This window comes from Bufo bufo, chromosome 5 (genome assembly GCF_905171765.1).
Source record: "Bufo bufo chromosome 5, aBufBuf1.1, whole genome shotgun sequence".
NCBI classification, from domain to species: Eukaryota; Metazoa; Chordata; class Amphibia; order Anura; family Bufonidae; genus Bufo; species Bufo bufo.
In genome coordinates, this window is record NC_053393.1 from 55496443 (window position 1) to 55516565 (window position 20123).

General features: G+C 45.1%; 1 protein-coding gene across 1 annotated transcript in view; it reads left to right on the plus strand.

Annotated features, from left to right (window-relative positions):
* LOC121002377 (fibrocystin-L-like) overlaps positions 1–20123 on the plus strand; it is a 171544-nt gene that overhangs the window by 44973 nt on the left and 106448 nt on the right. The window contains exons 15-24 of the mRNA XM_040433840.1: positions 42–201; positions 317–449; positions 1508–1654; positions 2357–2514; positions 4696–4809; positions 6145–6294; positions 8052–8182; positions 10518–10672; positions 11784–11941; positions 19721–19868. Coding sequence (XP_040289774.1) covers positions 42–201; positions 317–449; positions 1508–1654; positions 2357–2514; positions 4696–4809; positions 6145–6294; positions 8052–8182; positions 10518–10672; positions 11784–11941; positions 19721–19868 — 1454 coding nt within the window. The remainder of the gene's footprint in view (positions 1–41; positions 202–316; positions 450–1507; positions 1655–2356; positions 2515–4695; positions 4810–6144; positions 6295–8051; positions 8183–10517; positions 10673–11783; positions 11942–19720; positions 19869–20123) is intronic.

Here is a 20123-nt window from a genome sequence, read left to right on the forward strand (position 1 = left end):
ACTATAAATTACTTTTAATGGACTTTTGTGGCCATTTCCAGGTGTTACTTTGAAGCATATATCCAAAACTCCTATGGACCCTCTGTACTAGATGTTGGCGTATACACACGGACGAGTTCATACACTGAGCAGCAGACCCCTGAAGCCATACAAGAAGTACAGGCCATACAGTCACGGAGTGCCACCATTCTAGAAAACCAGGTTAGTAGTATATAGTATTCTGCATTATAGCCGTGTCCTTCTCTTGTATTTGGTATCCGATATTAGATACTGAACTCATGTTGGTTCCACTAAAAATGTCTTCTCTTCCCCAAAGGTTATAACTCTACAGAACTGGAACACAACCCAGCAAGCAGTGTATGAGGTTCAGACAATTACTGTCAGCAAATACTGCATCTCTCCATGTCCCCCCATGTACTACACACTTATCTATGCCAATGAAGAAACAGGTACAGTCTATCTATCCTATCTATCTATCTATCTATCTATCTATCTATCTATCTATCTATCTATCTATCTATCATCTATCTATCTATCTATCTATCTATCTCATATCTATCTATCCTATCTATCTATCTATCCATCCCATATCTCTATAAAAAAAGAGACACAGGTGCACGCTACCTTGGCTACAACACAAAGCGTAGAACTACAAGTAACAGCACAAAGACATAGGTAAATGGTGAATACATGAAAGTGTAAACTGCATTACTGCTATACTTACTATATGAAAAGTAGAAGCTCTTTGCGTACATCTATCTATTATCTATATACAGGGGCGGATTGGCCATAGACCTTACAGGGAAATTTCCCGGTGGGCCGATGCCCAGGGGGCCACCTGAGCCCTCCTCACAGCCGGCCAGTGGAAGCTTTGGGGATGGGGATGTATTTTGTGATGCACTGTGGTACTTGGCACTGTTGGGGTGGTATAATGTGCCACAATGTGGTATTGTTGGCCCCACCTACTTGTTTTGGCCCTGCCTTCCATCAATTTGGACCCAACTACAAAACGGGGCTACTTTGAGTATTTTTACAGGGTCACTTTTAGTTCCCAGTCCGCCCCTGTCTGTCTGTCTATCCATCCATCTACATTTGCAAAAAAGACAGCAGCATAGTCAGAAAGTGCAAATATGTGTGCAATTCCTCAGGGAAGGTAGGTATTTCTTCCACTGATAAATAAAAAAAAACAAAAATGGAGGCAGCACTCCAAATGTGGTGAAAGGGTGAAGACCCGTTTATTCCCAAAGGCCTCATTGTGTTGGGCTGAAACGTTGCCTTGGGAATAAACCGGTCTTCACAGCTTAGGGGGGAGATTTATCGAAAGTGATGTAAAGTAAAACTGGCTTAGTTGCCCCTAGTAACCAATCGGATTCCACCTTTTACTTTCCAAAGGAGCTCTGAAAAATGAAAGGTGGAATCTGATTGGCTGATAGGGATAACTAAGCCAGTTTACCTTTATTTCACTTTTAGTCTTCCCCTTATTATTTTTCTATATTTCCATTGGCAGATCCACTATCAGCCGACGCGACTGCTCCTAAAATCCAAGCAGCATTGAGCAGATTTTGGTCTATAAAGCCAGACAGAGTCGATGTTCAGCAACTAAATTCTTCCGAAGAAGCAAATGTCTATACAGTGACATTCAATTCACAAAGAGGTGAGTAAAGGCAGGGCCAATTCCAAAAAGGCCAAAGATGATCAGAGCAAAGAAAAAACACTAGCTGAAAAATCACCTCTAGATCTTTGCCTGTGGTAATCAATGAACAAGAGAAGCTATATGAGAGAGGTAACAACTAGTGCAAAGAAAAATAAGAGCAACACACATATCAGCCAGTTTCTTAAAGGGTGTCTGCCAACAGTTTTGGCCATGTTAAACTGCTGACCGCACTAGGGTCTTGAGAGAGAAGTACAGATATGTGTTTGGTTGAGCTTGTATTATCAGGAGAAGTGTGAATATGAAGTTTCAGAATAGGGGATAAGTTTTAGGAGTGGCACAACCCCTTTAGATGATAAAAGTCTAACTGCCTGCAGCTGCCACTAGATGGCGTTCTTTCTACATGGATTTTTACGACCCTTATCAAAATCAATTATAAATCAGCATGCCGTGAGCTCCCCCTACTGGCAACAATTTATTTCATTCAACTCCATTTCAGTTCTCCTTAACTGCTCAAAAAGGAGGTCTGGGGCACTAAGAAACCCTCATATGTGCGTTCTACCCATGTTGCTTTATTCCTTAAGGACATGGATGGAAAAGTCATTTTTCCTCTTAGTTTTCATACATGAGGGACTATACCTATAACTTGATGTCATCTGTCTCACAGTATTTACTATGTCAAATTATTATTTATGATACTTCTAGGTGATTTCCAGCTTCTCTCCTACAATATTCTGGGTGAAAGCAACATTACAGTGGATATTGAAGAGACGACTAAAGGTGTTCCTGACATGGCGACCTTCACTTTAGTGTGGGATAATGTGTACTCTACACCTCTGGCAGCAAACGCATCTTCTCTAGAGGTCAGTTACATGGCGGCAGTGATCGGACATGGTCCACAGGCGTTATCACAGCCGGTCAGACTACGGTCTGTTCACTTGTATTCTCCTGTAATGTGCTGCTGTTTTCAAAAGGGTTTTTTGGGCCCCCTGAGGAACCAGGGTCTGGATGTGACTGCTGTTTCAGCACTCCATATAGTTATGCCCCTAGGAAAGGAGTCTAATGGTGCTGCCACATGTTCAGGTTATTTGATGCAGCCAAAACCAGGAGGGAATTGCAAAAACGTGAAGAAGTCGCCTCTGTTCTTAATAATTTCTCTCCTGTTGCCATCCACTCCTGATCTTAGCCTGAATGTGTGGCCGCACCTCCCTTTATATCAGCTCAGGATGAGTGCTGATTGACGGTTTAACAAGCTGATCAACACTAAGTTCAAGGGCATCTGTCAGCAGTTTTGTACATATGACACTGGCTGACTTGTTACATGTGCGGTGGCGTAGCATGGGTTGCCAGCACACGGGGCAAGCCAAGTATTGCGCCCCCCCCCCCCCAACCTGTGACCACGCCCCTTTTTTTTACAAATAATGCAGTAGATGTCCCCTGCAGTCCTACGTAACACCACAGCTAACACGGTGATAACTCTCTGAGTACAGATAATCTAGTAGATGTCACCTGCAGTCCTACGTAGCACCACAGCTAACACGGTGATAACTCTCTGAGTACAGATAATCTAGTAGATGTCACCTGCAGTCCTACGTAACACCACAGCTAACACGGTGATAACTCTCTGAGTACAGATAATCTAGTAGATGTCACCTGCAGTCCTACGTAGCACCACAGCTAACACGGTGATAACTCTCTGAGTACAGATAATGTAGCAGATGTCACCTGCAGTCCTATGTAACACTACAGATAACACAGGGACAACTCTCGGAGTACAGATAATGTAGTAGACGGGTGTGAGGCCCCAGAATTCAGAACACACACAGTGTGACCTGAAGTCTAGGGCCAGGCTTCGGCAGTGTGGGCCAAATTCTATTTCCAGACCCCAAAAAAGATATTTGGATGGACATAACATACATTGCTATGACATATACAGTAGAATACAGCAGCACATACCTGTTACATCCAGTGACATCTCCTGTGATGTAGACTTTACTCAGCATCTTCATTCGGAGATAGGACCGTCATGATAACTTCTTTCAGCCGCGTCTCGTCTCTGTAGAGTTTCACAGACAATTTTTGGGATTTCTCACTTTATTATCATCCTCAGATAACAGACCTCCCCTCCCCCGCCCATAACTATAATGCCCTCTGTATAATTATAATATATACTGGCCCCTCTGTATTATTATTTCCTCCTCTGTATTATTATTATTATTATAATGGCCCCCTCTGTAGTATTATAGTAATAATTATGCCCCCCTTCAGCCCCTCCAGCATACAGTCCCATGTAAGATACAACCTTCCCCCTGCCTTCAGCCCTTCCAGCATACAGTCCCATGTAAGGTACATCACACCCCTGCCTTCCAGCCCTTCCAGCATACTGTCCCATGTAAGGTACATCACACCCCTGCCTTCCAGCCCTTCCAGCATACAGTCCCATGTAAAATGCATCACTCGTCCTGCCTTCAGACCCTCCAGCATACAGTCCTATGTAAGATACATCACTTCCCTGCCTTAGCCCCTTAGCGTTAACCTCGGCGACATGTCAATGGCTGTAAACAAAGAGAAACTTGTAAATGACTAATGAAAGAATAAAGTTACGTTAAAACCAAGCACACCACTGTTTTTCTTGTGAAATTCCCAATAAGTTTGATGTGTCACATGACCCTCTTCCTATTGAAAAAACAAAAGTTGGATTCAAAATGGCCAACTTCAAAATGGCCACCATGGTCACCACCCATCTTGAAAAGTTTCCCCCCTCACATATACTAACGTGCCACAAACAGGAAGTTAATATCACCAACCATTCCCATTTTATTAAGGTGTATCCATATAAATGGCCCACCCTGTACTTTGAGGACTACATAGTGTTAGGTACAGAAATAGAGACCTTTCTGAAGGGTTCACGAGCTTTGAGCCACCACTGTATGTCCAAAAATGCAAAGCGAAAATAAAAGAAGGTAGATTTCACTCGCATGCCGACAATGTGAGCATATTGGAAATGTTGGTGTTAGTCATCTGCTACAATGTGTTTCTTCTAGGTGAAAGAGGCCGTACAACAAATGCTTACCGCTCAGTGTCCGGATGCGATAGCTAATCAGAAAGAAAGTTCATCCGTCAAATATTTTAAGAATTATGAACCAGATTCAACGCCGGTATGAAAAGATATATTTTTTAAAGCATTTCTCTTTTCTATTCACGAGCATGATACAGAGGTAGCAGGGATGAGTTTGTCATCTACCTTTATTGGCGCTGCATTGTATGGTAATTCCTCAAGTTAAAGGAAACCAGTCAGGAGCTTCATGCTGTCTGAGTCTCCTGGTTACAAACAGTTATGTCTTATAAAGCACTGCAGTGTTTCAGAGAAGACAGAGTCATGGGGACTGATCTGATCCTCATCAGCCTCACCCTGCCCGTGAACTTGATTGACATATTTCTCCATATTTGTGTATAGGGAGAAACCTGTCAATACGCAGCATTTCAGAGTAAAACATAGTTGTATGTCATACGTTTTAGTTTTTTGTTGGAGGGGGGTTACTAACTTCTTTGGGGAAGGAGCGCCTTACATGGAGGCCATACATGCTCCTTTGGAATCCTGGGAGGAAAGGGATGCAAATGAGCTTTTAACAAGCTCTGCCTCTGATGCCGCCAGATGTAAGGCAGCTATCCTAGAAGTCAATGTTCGACCCTTTAAATAGGCCTTGAGATATGACAAGCATAATAGGGATAATAAATAAGCCAGCATCTCATCTGCAGACAGTTGTTTTGGGGTGATTGCCCCTCATCAGTGCAGAGAGTACCGGCTTAACTGGGTGAGAGGCCTAGGTCAGGATTTGGGGGAAATATATCTCCTTGGGGAGAGAGCGCCTTAATCGGCGTGAGGAGACCTATAGGCCATACATGCTTTTGTGGAATTCTGGGAAGAAAGGGATGCAGATTAGTTTTTTTATTTTCCTAATTTATCTAAAATGCAGCAACTTATTCAATAGTCTTCCCTAAATATTTCCTATCATTTTGTCTTTACTATGCAGGCCTATGTGTCTCCATAGCAACAGACTACAAATAAATCCTGTGTAGTCAGATTTCCGAGTGATACTGCCTTCTATCTGTTCCCTACCTCATGCTAACCTGCAAAATGTATGTTAGCAAAAACAGAAGAAGAGGGGAGTATGACTGCAGGATGGGGAGACACTTAGGCCGGGCTATGTGGCTGTATACATGAATAGGACATTTTTAATCTAGACTTACTGTACTTCATTTTCATTTTAGATTCATTAGGACTATAGAAGTAGTTTAGCTGCAATGGTGTACATGGCCTTTAACGCCTTATTTTGCCAAGTGACAAACTCAGCTCTAACTACACCATTACATGCCGGTACATCAATCTACATTCTGTTTGTTGTCTTCCTGACTTTCTTTATCTTGGAGTCTATTGGCACTTGCTGCAGTTCTTATACATCTCCTACCGTGACTATTCATTTTCTGCTCAGAGTACCTACTGGGGCACCATAACAGCCGAGACGGAACCATTTTGTGGGCGATTTTCCATGAAGAATCCACAACTGCTGTATTATTATTCTGTATATAATCCACTGACTGGGTCAACATATGGTGAAATCTCACTAACTTTATATAGGAAGGTAAGATTGTGCATTTCTGATTTATTCTGGTTGATAATAAATACATTCTGAGTATAAGTACATTTCGTTTGGGATGTTTTTTTTTTTTTTATAATAAAATGTCAGAAGTTTTTATCGGTGGGGATCAGGTTGCTCGGATCGATCACTAGGGGTACAGAGCTCAGCTTAGCTTATCTGCCACTTCGTTTTTAGGCTTCATGGACACAAGTGTCTGTATGTTTGTCTTCAAACAATGGATCTATATGGATACCTTCCATGTGTATTCTGCATTTTCCTCACGCCAATCAATAGAAAGGACTAATCTCGTCCAGGGGCGGATTGGCCATAGACGCTATAGGGAAATTTCCCGGTGGGCCAATGCCTAGGAGGGCCACCCAAGCCCTACTCATGTCCGTCAGCGGGGTACATAATGATCTGATTCTTTCTTACGCACCAGCAGCCACAGGTGCCCTCCTGAATTTAACTGTATAAACGTCCTTATTGATTTGGCAGTATTTTGTGCTGCACTGTGATATTTGGCTCAGCTGGGGCGGTATATTGCTCTGCACTATGGTACCACTGGCCCTGCCTACTTCTCTTGTCCTTGCCTATATGTTGGCCGTGCCTAATTATGTTGCCCCGCGTCCTGTCAATTTAGACCCACCTGCAACATGGGAACACTTGTACTTTTTTTTCCAGGGCCACTTTCAGTTCCCAGTCCGCCCCTGTTCTTGTCCCCAATATAGGCGACAATAGAACATGTTCTGTAAGTAGCTAAATGGATCCGCGTAAGTTTGCACGACCCCATAGAAATGAATAGCATGTGGATGAAAAAATACAATTGCGTGCATGATCGATAGGGGTCTCTCTATGATATGTTTCTTCAAATTATAGGTACCCTTCAACTATATATCTTTGCAGAGCATTTGGGTGGCTCGATGGTTAGCCCTGTTGCCTTGCAGCGCTGGGGTCCTGGTTCATGTAATTACATGCAATGTGCACATGAAAAGAGAAAAAGTTCCTAGGCTCAAACATCTACATGAGCACTGTATGTTCTCCCCATGTTTGTAATGAAATGAGCTGAATGTATTAGCTGGCAAACATTTCAGCTATAACTTATGCAAGGAGTGTAAAAAGTGGCAATTTATAGCAAAAAATTGCATTTGCCATAATTTGGAGACTTTTTATGGCGTAAAAGTGGAGTAAATACTTTAATAAATCTGCTCCACTGTTCTTAAACTGATAGGTTATCCTTTAAAAGATATTATCCTGTCTGCCTGCAACCACCACTAGGGGGAGCTTAGGAGCTTATTGTTTATAAATACATTTCCACAATAAAAATATACAGAGTAAAGCTCCTGGGCTCCCTCTAGTGTTGGCAACAGTCAGCATAAAATATATTATTTAAAGGGGTATTCCCATCTCAGGATGATCTTCTCCCAACCTCCTCCCACTTGTATGTGGAGGCCAGAGGTAGATAGAACTACAGAAACACTTGAGTGTTTCGCTGTTTCAGTAGCTCCCATACAAGGTGTTATGGAAATAGCGTAGTACAGTCCACCCCTCTGTTTCTGTATTTCCGACTACTTCCAGCTGCTGCGTCAAGGGGATTTGGAGCCCAGTGTGAGAAAAACTGAATTCTGACTGCTATAAAGACATATTAAGAAGTTAATCAGCATCTAAAATGACATTGAAGATGATAGATTGTTCATATAGTATTTATACGCAGGTACCCTATTTCTGTTGTATATTTCATTGTGTTTCTGCGTTGTTTTCAGCTTTGCTTTGCCTATAAAGGATATCTTACAAGTGCAATTTACCTATATTTTCAATATGAAGCTATCAGCAGTCCAGGATCCAGCAAATACGCATATGATAGTTTCAGCTACAGCTTTGCTCAGCAGACCAGGTACAATTCAACTTTAGTTTGTTTCTGAAGCTAAAACAAATAAAAAATACAGCTAAGAAAGGTTGTTTGAGAGTGGTTTAAGTCGGGGTGTCATGGTATTTAAAGGGACTGTCCACTTTTTACTATTGATGACCTATCCTCAGGGTAGGTCATCAATATCAGATCGTCGGAGGCCGACACCTGGGACCCCCGCTGGTCAGCTGTTTGAAGAGAAAGCAGCACTAGTATGAGCTCTGTGCATTTGGTAGCCTGAGACAATTACTGCTGCACCTGGATTGGCCAGCACTGATCACGTGAACAATGCTGGCCAATCCAAGTGCAGAGCTGGACAGATAAGAAGTGTCTTGGTCTACAAATGCACAGTGTGCATCAGCTATCTTGGATGAGCCTTTGCCAAACTTTTATATAGAGCATTTTCTGGCAGTTGCCACTACGGGGAACTCCTTCCTGTCATCCCTTATACTGAGAGAAGGGAGGGGGAGAGCAGAGAGAGTCCACACAGCCAGTAGCCATGTGCTGGGAGGGGGAGAGCAGAGAGAGTCCACACAGCCAGTAGCCATGTGCTGGGAGGGGGAGAGCAGAGAGAGTCCACACAGCCAGTAGCCATGTGCTGGGAGGGGGAGAGCAGAGAGAGTCCACACAGCCAGTAGCCATGTGCTGGGAGGGGGAGAGCAGAGAGAGTCCACACAGCCAGTAGCCATGTGCTGGGAGGGGGAGAGCAGAGAGAGTCCACACAGCCAGTAGCCATGTGCTGGGAGGGGGAGAGCAGAGAGAGTCCACACAGCCAGTAGCCATGTGCTGGGAGGGGGAGAGCAGAGAGAGTCCACACAGCCAGTAGCCATGTGCTGTCCAGTGTCTCTAATTCACCAGCACCACTAGCTAGGTGCAGGTGTTACACAGTCCCCACTCTAGCAAAATGGTAGGACTTTTTTTTTTTTATGAAGACTATTTAGGAAGTTCCTTAATTTTGCATATAGGAAGCAAATTAACAATAATAAAAAATCTGTGAAAAGTTGTCCATAGCCTTTATGGCCAAGGGGATTTTGAGCTCTGACCCCTTTAAAGGTATACTGTAAAATTTCCAAGCCTTTACTGCCCTGGCCGCTTTGTTTATATGGGTTCTGCTGTTTTGGGGGCAGGACCCCTCTATGACCGTGATGGCAGTACATATTATATCTAAAGCTACTTTCACATCTGCACTGTTCTTCAGCTCTGTTATAGGAGCAGAAGAACGAAAATAATGGAACTGTTGCATTCGGCACATAACTGAAGCAAAGTGAGCCTAACAGATACCATTGACTATAATGGAATCTGTTAGGTTTCCATTCAGGAGGATGTTTTTGAAGCGGGGAAAAAAGTCCAGAATGCAGGACTTTTCTCTCCACTATTTTTAACGTATTCTGTGATGGAAGCGCCGCACGGAGCTTCCAACGGAGATGTGAAAGTAGCCTAAGCAATTACACTTGACTTTAGTCTTGGGAAGATCATCGTAGAAATGTGAATATTGTAAGGGATCGTCTCTTTTCAGGGGGTCACACTCACAGATATCTCACCAGACAACGGATTTTCATGTCCAAACTGTGCATTTATTTTGACAGTCTTCTTATAAAGGATAGTCCAGTTATACATCACTGGGTGGGGTGAGGTTCCCGCACCGCCAACACTTAAAAGATAAATAAACCCCTGCCCGTCTAGGCGCTACCTAAACAAAATACGTCCCTACCTCACTCATAGAGCTCAGTTCACACATGGACAACATATGCGGCTTTCCTCAGCCAACATCAATACTGCAGCCTCCAGGCTGTGGCAACTCCAGTACCTTTTGGGGGAGTGTGGCTCAGTAGTCCTCCAGACGCTGGGCGTGCAACCCTCGTTCTCTAGGTGTCGCTAGGTCCTCCAAACCTCAGGCTATTCAAAGCCTTGTGGCCCCTCAGTCCTCCTGACTGAGACCACACACAGAGCCTCTGCTTCACAAAACAGTCTCGCTCTCCCTCCTCAGACTGACCTACTCTGAGGCGCTTTATGCCAGCCTGATTACAGCAGGCCTCATCTGCGATCATCTCAGGTAGAAAGGAAAACCCGTACTGGAAGGGTGTGGACTTGGAACTCCCTCTACCAAGCCTAGCCACCAGTCCAAGTAAAATCCAGCCCAGAAAATGTATACAGAAATGTCTCAGCAAACTATGCTTTGCTGAGACTACCGCCACTCTCTGGATTTTATCTGTCTCACCCATCTGAGGTACCTGAAGTGGGACAACACACCTTCCAGCACTCTTCACATTACCACAATATATTATATGTTCTGATATACAATTTATCATCTCTTGTTTTTCAGCTGGACTTACACCTGTATAGATATGTTGGATCTTGTTAAAACCAAATACAACGGCAAAAATTTCAAAGTGTTTTATATCGAACTGTCGTCCAGTCAAGATTATTATATAGACGTCCCATACATTGGGCAGACCCTGCCTACAAATTACTTGAACGGTAAGTCGCTGTAGAAGTCAAAATGGTCTAATTCCTACTTTTATTGAGCTGCTTCAGAGGGAAATACAGGAGGATCATTATTTACAGGGTTTGTTCCATGCTCAGAGTCAAGAGCTACTAACAGGCATTCTACTAGGCCACAGGGGCATGTGTGCGGAGGATGGGAGTATTTATACTCACAGTTCAGATGTTCCCTGGGCCAGTGTGCAGTGATGGGAAGGGCATACCTCTTCTTCCCTTTGGGATACTCCTTCCTGGTGTTGGTTGAGGTTCCCTTGATGTTGAGGGTTTCTGTGAGATGCAAGGCAGGGACCCTTGGCTGCGGAGGATGTCAGTGCAGTGTAACAATGCAGGAAATAATGAGGCAGTTTTGCAGTAGAACAGTTCTTTACTGAAGATTCAAGTTCAAATACATCAGTTACGCTTCTCAGCATGCATGGTCCGGCAGATATTACACAAATGCCCTTTCCACAGTTCTGACAGGTTACATGGCTGCAGAGGTGGGTAATAGGCCAAGGTGTTTCTTTAAACCAATTTTCCTTACACTGCATTTCTCTAGCTGACTTCAACATAAGCATCCAGGCATGGGGTGTACACGTTATCTTGTACGATGCAACCACAGGGCGGACTCCAACATCAGACAATGCTCTTCACATTTTGTACAGGTTGCTGTACTCAGTTAAGGGTTTCCACAATGTTCTCAGCAGCACATGGAACAGCGGGCATAAAAGTTTGTCTCAATAAGGCAACCCTTTTTTTTTTTTGACTTTTTTTTTTTTTAGCAAAGCCATCCCGTAATCAACTGATCACCATCCTGTTGATCATCAGAAGTTGCAGCAACCCCTACTGGGGAAATGCGGTATTACATAGTACCCATTTGAATGAACAAGCAGTCATGTAATGCAGTCTGTGTCTGAGGTTGTGGCCCTTGAAGGCATTGTACAATCAAGACTACCCCTATCATGTTAACCATTTATGATGATAGTACCAGCCTGCTCTGTAATATTTAGGGCCCTTCACTGTTTGCATTGCTATTAATAATCATTAAATTTATGGAACAATTATTGTACCCTCCAGTTATGACTGTATCTGTTCATTTTATATATTGCAGTTAATAGGAGGAGACCGGCAATAGTAGAGAATGGAGTCTTTATAAGTGACGTCAGTGTGACCAAAAGAGATGGCGCCGCTCAGAGACAGTATAGCATTGCTTTAACCACATATAATTGTGGATACAATACTCCACTTTTCGCTGCTGGATTTGCAGAGGTAGGTAATGGGTTGTGCAGATTTTCTGTACAGTGAGTATCATAAGGGAAAATATATAAAACGTACGGCTGAAAAGAAATGAACAGGACCCTTTAATGTGAAACGTAAAGGTGTGAACGCTACCGTGTCCTTCTGATTGAGGAACTAGAGAAAACTATGGGGGAGATTTATCAAGCTGATGTAAAGGAAAACTGATTCAGATGCCCATAGCAACCAATCAGATTCCTCTTTTCATTTTCAAAAGGAGCTCTAATAAATGAAAGGTGGAATCTGGTGGCTATGGGCATCTAAACCAGTTTTCCTTTACATCAGTTTTGATAACTCTAATCTATGTTGATATGGATGTTGATCTGGATCCACATAATGTATTTACCGTACATCAGAAAACTGGCAAAAATACCTGGATAAATCTGCTTCTCTTCTATTACAAAGCTGTCTGCCAGTAGCCACCACTAGGGGGAGCTCAGTGAATAGGAAGTAATACAACTAAAATGGAAGCTGTAATAATCTCTGCATTGAGCTCCCTCTTGTGGTGGTTAAATAAAAATGCACATGGGTAAGAAAAGAAAAAGTTCTTTGAGGGGCTCCGCCTCCCCCTGGGCCCCATAGCTGTCATGTGGTCTGCCTCTATTGCAGGTACGCTACTGTCTGTGCTGATTATAGGGGTTTTCTTGGAATTAAATATTGATCACCAATCCTGAAGATAGATAATCAATACCAGATTAGTTGGGGTCCGACTCGCTGCACCACCATGGTTTAGTTATTTGAAGGGGCTGCACTGTTCGGACAGGGGCTGCAGGCACTTCATAGTACCTAGTATAGTACCTAGTATAGTATAGTACCACTTAAATGGGACTGAGCTGCAGAAAGGCAATGTGACTAATGAACCCCCACTGCCCCCAGTAATCTCCCTGTAGTGCCCACAGTGATTTTCCCCCATCTGCACTCACAGGTAACAGGGCCAGAACTGTCTTTGTACTTCATGTCGGGCCCCTGTCAGAGCGCTCACCACAGCAGCATCACATCTGCTTATTTCGGCATCTGTCAGGCCCCAGTGCTGCCCTACTAGTAGTATTCACTAAGGACGTGGGTGAGCGGAACCTGACAGATGTTAGTCCTACTCTGCCCACCCACTTCATTAGTGATTAGAGAGTACTACTAGGGCAGTGTTAGAGCCTGATAGATGCCGGACCGACCATAAGTGATGCTGCTTTGGTGAGAGCTCCGACGCATGAATGACAATCACAGTTCTGGGCCCCATTACCAATGAGCACAGGCATGAACATAGCCCCCAGCCCAGCCAGTCATCCCCTGACGACAGTACTGCCAGTACTACCCTGATGGCGGCCCCAAATGTTTGACCTGGCGATGCCCCTGGAGTGAGAGGATGCAGTGGCCTCCCCCAGGAGCAGTGGGCCCAGGCACTTTCCCGAGTATGCCGGGTGCTGACACCGACCCTCTCGGACCCCCACCGATCAAATAATGATCCTATCCTGAGAATATGTCATCAATATTTATTTCATAAGATATCTTTACAAAGGTTAGAGCTCTGTTCTGATACAGAGCTACGACTCTCCAGCTTCCTTTCTACAAAATAATTTAGACTAGAACCTTCAGAATCACAGGTGCATATCCATGAAGCAAACACGATTATAAAAAACAAGATGGCTGCACACCATTATACATACAAACAATAGAGCTAAGAAATGGGGGTCATTCTAAATAAAAGTGGTACAATACCGACTATAAATGAGTTAATAGAAGCTCTTAGCGCACATATTTGATCAAACGTGTGTCGGGCCCATCTACCAGGCGTCAAGGAGGCTTCCGCAGATGGGTCCCTAACACTAAATATACTGCCTCTCTTTGGACTTACCTAAGTCTACAATATTCAGGGCAGTGTAGGAACCAGCTACATAAGTACTCTGCTCAGAAGTCCCAGGTAGATGGGCGTGTTCAGTCTAAAAGAGGCGCTCAATATATACCACAAGAGAATTTAGACTAGAACCTTCAGAATCACAGGTGCATATCCATGAAGCAAACACGATTATAAAAAACAAAATGGCTGCACACCATTATACATACAAACAATAGAGCTAAGAAATGGGGGTCATTCTCCAGCTTTCTTTCCCACAGACACAGAAGTGTATGCAGGTTCATACAGGTATCTTCTGTCATATTCTATATGAACTGCGTCATGTTGAATCAGATGCCATATTACATATTAATATGATGCCATATGCTGGCACTGTACAGCAGCATGTGAAGTGTCTAGGCCTCAGTCCTGCAGAGCGTGGAGTGTCTAGGTCTCCATACTGAAGCACATGGAGTGTCTAGGTCTCCATACTGAAGCACATGGAGTGTCTAGGTTTTCATACTGAAGCACATGGAGTGTCTAGGTCTCCATACTTAAGCACATGAAGTGTCTAGGTCTCCGTACTGAAGCACATGGAGTGTCTAGGTCTTCATACTGAAGCACGTGGAGTGTCTAGGTCTCCGTACTGAAGCACATGGAGTGTCTACGTGTCCGTACTGCAGAGCATGGAGTGTCTAGGTCTCTGTATTGCAGCACATGGAGTGTCTAGGTCTCTGTATTGCAGCGTGTGGAGTGTCTAGGTGTCTGTACTGCAGCGTGTGGAGTGTCTAGGTCTCTGTATTGCAGCATGTGGAGTGTCTAGGTCTCCCTACTGCAGCATGTGGAGTGTCTAGGCAGGGCAGTTTCTAGGGAAATTTACCAACAGGGCGAACATCAAAAAAGCAGGATCTCTGCCGTACCCCATTGTAGTTGATGGGGGCGGCAGGCATTCAGTCTGCATCCAGCAGTGCCGGATCCAGTGAATTCCGGCAGGCTGTTCTTTGCTGGAACAGCCTGCCAGAATCACTAATGCAGTTGTGAAAGTAGCCTAATACAGCACCACATACCTCTTACATCCAGTGATGTCTCCTTTGATGTAGATGTTCTCTTTCTTTATTTTCTCCATTCAGACCAGACCGCCATGATGATTTCTTTCAGCCATCTCTTCTCTCTGCAGAGTTTGACATCTTAGTTTACTATTTTTCCATCATCCTCCCACCATCTCAACATCCCATCATGCACCCCCAAAACTATACTACAGAAACAGATAAAACCCCTGAAAATACTAGTTACACACAGATAGCGCCCCCTTCAATAATTATTGGAACACAATGCTCTAAAAAAAAATAACTGCACTTAGCAAATATTGTCCCTGACACTAATAGTGTAACCATAATGTCCCCCCAAAATAACTGTGCTAAGCTGATACTGTGCCAGAGTGCCCCCACAGTAATAGTGCTCCCCAAAATCCCAACAATAGTAATAATTTTGTGCCAGAGTGCACTTAGTAGTAATAGTGCTCCTACAGTGCCCCCAACAGTAATTGTGTCCCAGAAGTACGGTAATAATGCTCCCATAGTCCGACAGTTGTAATGAAGCCCACCATAATGCCCTTGGTAGTAATAATTCTCTTTATAATGTGTGACAGTAGAAAAACGTCCCCTCATAATGTGCGCCAGTACAAAAAATGCCCCGTTGTGTGTCAGTAAAAAATAAATAAACATCTCTTAGTGCCCCCAGTAGAGCCAATGTCCCCAGAATGCTCTCATGTGTTCCAATGACCCATACTGTGTGCCACTAGAAAAAACAGTTAGTGCCCCCAGTTGAACTTAGGTGCCCATAGTGCCCCTATAATTTGTGCCAGTATGCTCCTATATAGTGCCCCCAGAAGATGCCCCTTAGTGCTCCTCCCCGTCCCCATCGCGTCCTCCATAATGTGCCAGTATAAAATGCCCCTATAGACTGCCCCACATAGATGCCCCTATAATGCTCCTCTCCCCCCTTCCCCATAGTGGCACCAAAATGGGTGCCAGTATTAAATGCCCCTATATAATGCCTCCATAGTGCTCTTCTCCCCCACTTCTCCATAGTGACCCCCCATAAAGCGTGCCAGTAAATAGGGCCCCCAGTAAATGCCCCCATAGTGCTCCTTTACCCCCCATTTCTCCACAGAGCCCCCCATAATAAGTGCCAGTATATAGGGCCCCCAGTAGATGCCCCCATAGTGTTCCTCCCCCCCCACTTCTCCATAGAGCCCCCCAATAATACGTGACAGTACATAGGGCCCCCAGTAGATGCCCCCATACTGCTACTTCCCCTCTTCTCCATAGTGCCCCCATAATGTGCCAGTATATAGGACCCCCATAGTGCCCCCTATAATGTGCCAGTATATAGGGCCCCCATAGTGCTTCCCCCTCTTCGACCTAAGTGCCCCCCATATTTTGGCAGTGTATAGGGCCCCCATAGTGCTTCACCTCTTCTCTATAGTTCCCCCCCAATATTGTGCCAGTATATAGGGCCCCCATAGTGCTTCCCCACTTCTCCATAATGGCCCCAATAGTGCTTCCCCCTCTTCTCCATAGTGCCCACCCATATTTTAGCAGTATATAGGGCCCCCATAGTGCTTCTCCCTCTTCTCCATAAGGCCCCCCCCCATATTTTTGCAGTATATAGGACCGCCATAGTGCTTCCCCTCGTCTCCATAGTGCCCCCCCATATTGTGCCAGTATATATGCAGCCAGCCAGAACCGCAGGGGCAACACGTGAGGTGCACGGTGGGCTGATGAGGGGCCAAACAACAACACAGTTCATCGGTTTACTCACGGTTAGCAGAAAGCCTCCCTGGGCCGGCAGCACAGTGTTGAGGAAGACAGCACAAAATCCTCCGGGGCACGCTCTGTGGTAGGAAGCACCAGCCTAGATGGAGGTTGAGGTGCCCTTGGTGGCAGTGGTGTTTAGGGTGCTTGTGGCGGCTGGGTCCCTTAGTGTTATTTGTCGTGACGCCAGTACCGTTAATGGTGGTACTACCAATGGTAAGAATGAAGTAGACAGTGATAGGATACAACTCACAACTTTTACTGATGTTGGTTCCAGTTGCGGCATATACATCCAGACAGAATACAGTCTTTTGCAATTTAGAGGAATTCTGTTGATCCACTGTTAATAGGTTTGGCTGGGTTTAGCTTAGCTTGAAGGTTCTGTATCAGTGCTTCTGGTAGGTGACTTTGCTACAGGTCCCTAGGAAACCAGAGTTATTTGGTGAGGTTGCCTGTAATACTTATTTGGTATGCTTAGTCCTTTTGTTTCTCTATCTTCCAAGCCCTGGAACAGGTAGCTAGTCTGTATTCTTCAATGTATGGTGAGGCTGCCTGTAGCTAGATTGTCCTCCACCATGTGCAAAGGTGCCAATTAAGCCTTAAGTAACGGCTGTTATCACCGATGTCTCTCTTTAGCTTGGTTAACTTCTTCCAGGGACGAAAACGCTATCCTCTGGTTATAGGATCTAGGATCTAAGAGGCTCACAGGAGGAAAACGCTCTCCTGCGCCTCATACCTTGGCTCTACCTCATTTCTGCATCTGGCTTCACCCACTAATCTGTGGTGTTGCCTCAGTTTAACAACTGGCTCTACTCCTCTCTCTTCTCAACCTTCTGCCTCTTACTACTATAACCCACTGACTACTTCTTCCTTTCTACACTAGGCCTGACCTAAGTATTTATATGACCTAAGTGCTATCCCCATCTAGTGGTGGGATGTATAAATTGCACCTAGCCAGCCTATGAACAGGGATACAACAGGTGTTGTAGTACAAAATGACATGCAATATGATAATGCCGTTTTACAGTAATTTGGCAGTTCCCACGTGTCCTGAGTAGGACGCTGCATATCGGGCCCCCATATTGCTTCCCCCTTTTCTCCATAGTGTCCCCCCCCATATTTTGGCAGTATATAGGGCCCCCATAGTGCTTCCCCTCTTTTCTATAGCCCCCCCCCATATTGTGGCAATATATAGGGCCCCCATAGTGCTTCTCCTCTTCTCCATAGTGGCCCCCATAGTGCTTCTCCTCTACTCCATAGTACCCCTCCATATTGTGCCACAGTATACTATAAATAATAAAAACAATAAACACATATACTTACCTTATGCTGCTGTCAGTGATGCGATGGTGGCCTCTTCCGGCCTGTGTCACGCGATGTACGGCTCAGGCGGTGCAATGACGTCATCGCGCCGCCTGCACCGGCCTTTGATAGGCTACAGGCCTAGTCCCTGCAGCCTATCAGAGGAACGGGCAAGAAAGACGCCTCTCCCCTGCCCCGCGCCGTTCATCTGTATCGCTGTCCTGAGGAGGGCGATACAGATGAATATGGAGATGAACGCTTCCACAATGGAACCGCTCATCTCCACTCCTGCTGCCTTTGGACAGAAAGGTCCCCCCTCCGGGGCTGGGCCCTGCTGATGGCGCCCCCCTCTTCTGTCCTGAGTGATGCGCCCCGTGCGGTCGCACCCCTCGCTCGGCTGTAGAAACGGCCCTGTGTCTAGGTCTCCGTACTGCAGCATGTAAAGTGTCTAGGTCTCCGTACTGCAGCACGTGGAGTGTCTAAGTCTCCGTACTGCAGCACGTGGAGTGTCTAGGTCTCCATACTGCATCACATGGAGTTTCTAGGTCTCCGTACTGCAGCACATGGAGTGTCTAGGTCTCCGTACTGCAGCACGTGGAGTGTCTAGGTCTCCGTACTTCATCACATGGAGTTTCTAGGTCTCCGTACTGCAGCACATGGAGTTTCTAGGTCTCCATACTGCAGCACGTGGAGTGTCTAGGTCTCCGTACTGCATCACGTGGAGTGTCTAGGGCTCCATACTGCATCACATGGAGTGTCTAGGTCTCCGTACTGCAGCACGTGGAGTGTCTAGGTCTCCATACTACAGCACATGGAGTTTCTAGGTCTCCGTACTGCATCACATGGAGTTTCTAGGTCTCCGTACTGCAGCACATGGAGTGTCTAGGTCTCCGTACTGCAGCACGTGGAGTGTCTAGGTCTCCGTACTTCATCACATGGAGTTTCTAGGTCTCCGTACTGCAGCACATGGAGTTTCTAGGTCTCCATACTGCAGCACGTGGAGTGTCTAGGTCTCCGTACTGCATCACGTGGAGTGTCTAGGGCTCCATACTGCATCACATGGAGTGTCTAGGTCTCCGTACTGCAGCACGTGGAGTGTCTAGGTCTCCATACTACAGCATGTGGAGTGTCTAGGTCTCCGTACTTCATCACATGGAGTTTCTAGGTCTCCGTACTGCAGCACATGGAGTTTCTAGGTCTCCGTACTGCAGCACATGGAGTTTCTAGGTCTCCATACTGCAGCACATGGAGTGTCTAGGTCTCCGTACTGCAGCACGTGGAGTGTCTAGGTCTCCGTACTGCAGCACGTGGAGTGTCTAGGTCTCCATACTGCAGCATGTGGAGTGTCTAGGGCTCCATACTGCAGCACGTGGAGTGTCTAGGTCTCCATACTGCAGCACGTGGAATGTCTAGGTCTCCATACTGCAGCACGTGGAGTGTCTAGGTCTCCGTACTGCAGCACGTGGAGTGTCTAGGTCTCTGTACTGCAGCACGTGGAGTGTCTACTGTAGCGCCGTGATGCCTTTGTCTGTCTCCTTATAGCCATCCGTGCTCAAGGCTTCACATGATGCCTTATAAGAACAGATGCAAATCAATTATTATTATTATTTATTTGAGAGCACCATAGAACTGTACATCTATTAGGCGGTATACATACATAATATAAAACAGCACAAGAAGAATAAGCACAACATTAGTACAATAAGCAATAATATGTCATTTCGGATATGTGCCATTAGTGGGCGTCTGACCCCTGGTAATGATGCTTACTGTATTGTACTTATTATTATTATTCCTATTTTTTAGAATATTCTCAGCAGCCCAGCAGATTCAGCAATCTATACAACACCATCCTGGCCACAAGGCACATTGATCCAGATAAATCGGACCCAGACTGCATCCCCTCCCATCGGGGGAACATTCAGTATACAAGCTTATGGAAAGGAAATAAGTGGTATGGTTACATGTCAATTGTCATGAATCTAGTAGGACATATCTTCACTGTGTCAATAAAGGGTCCGGTTTACACCATAATTGCGGTAAATGAAGAAATCGGGCACTATATATATATATAGTGTAAATAAAAGTGAACAAATCTTTTGTGACTTGTAATAGAATATTGCACCTGCAGTGGCTGTGGCTGCAGTGGTAGTCTGACGTGCGACTATCAGCTAAATGCAGATGATGCTTCATTTGAAATGACTAGACC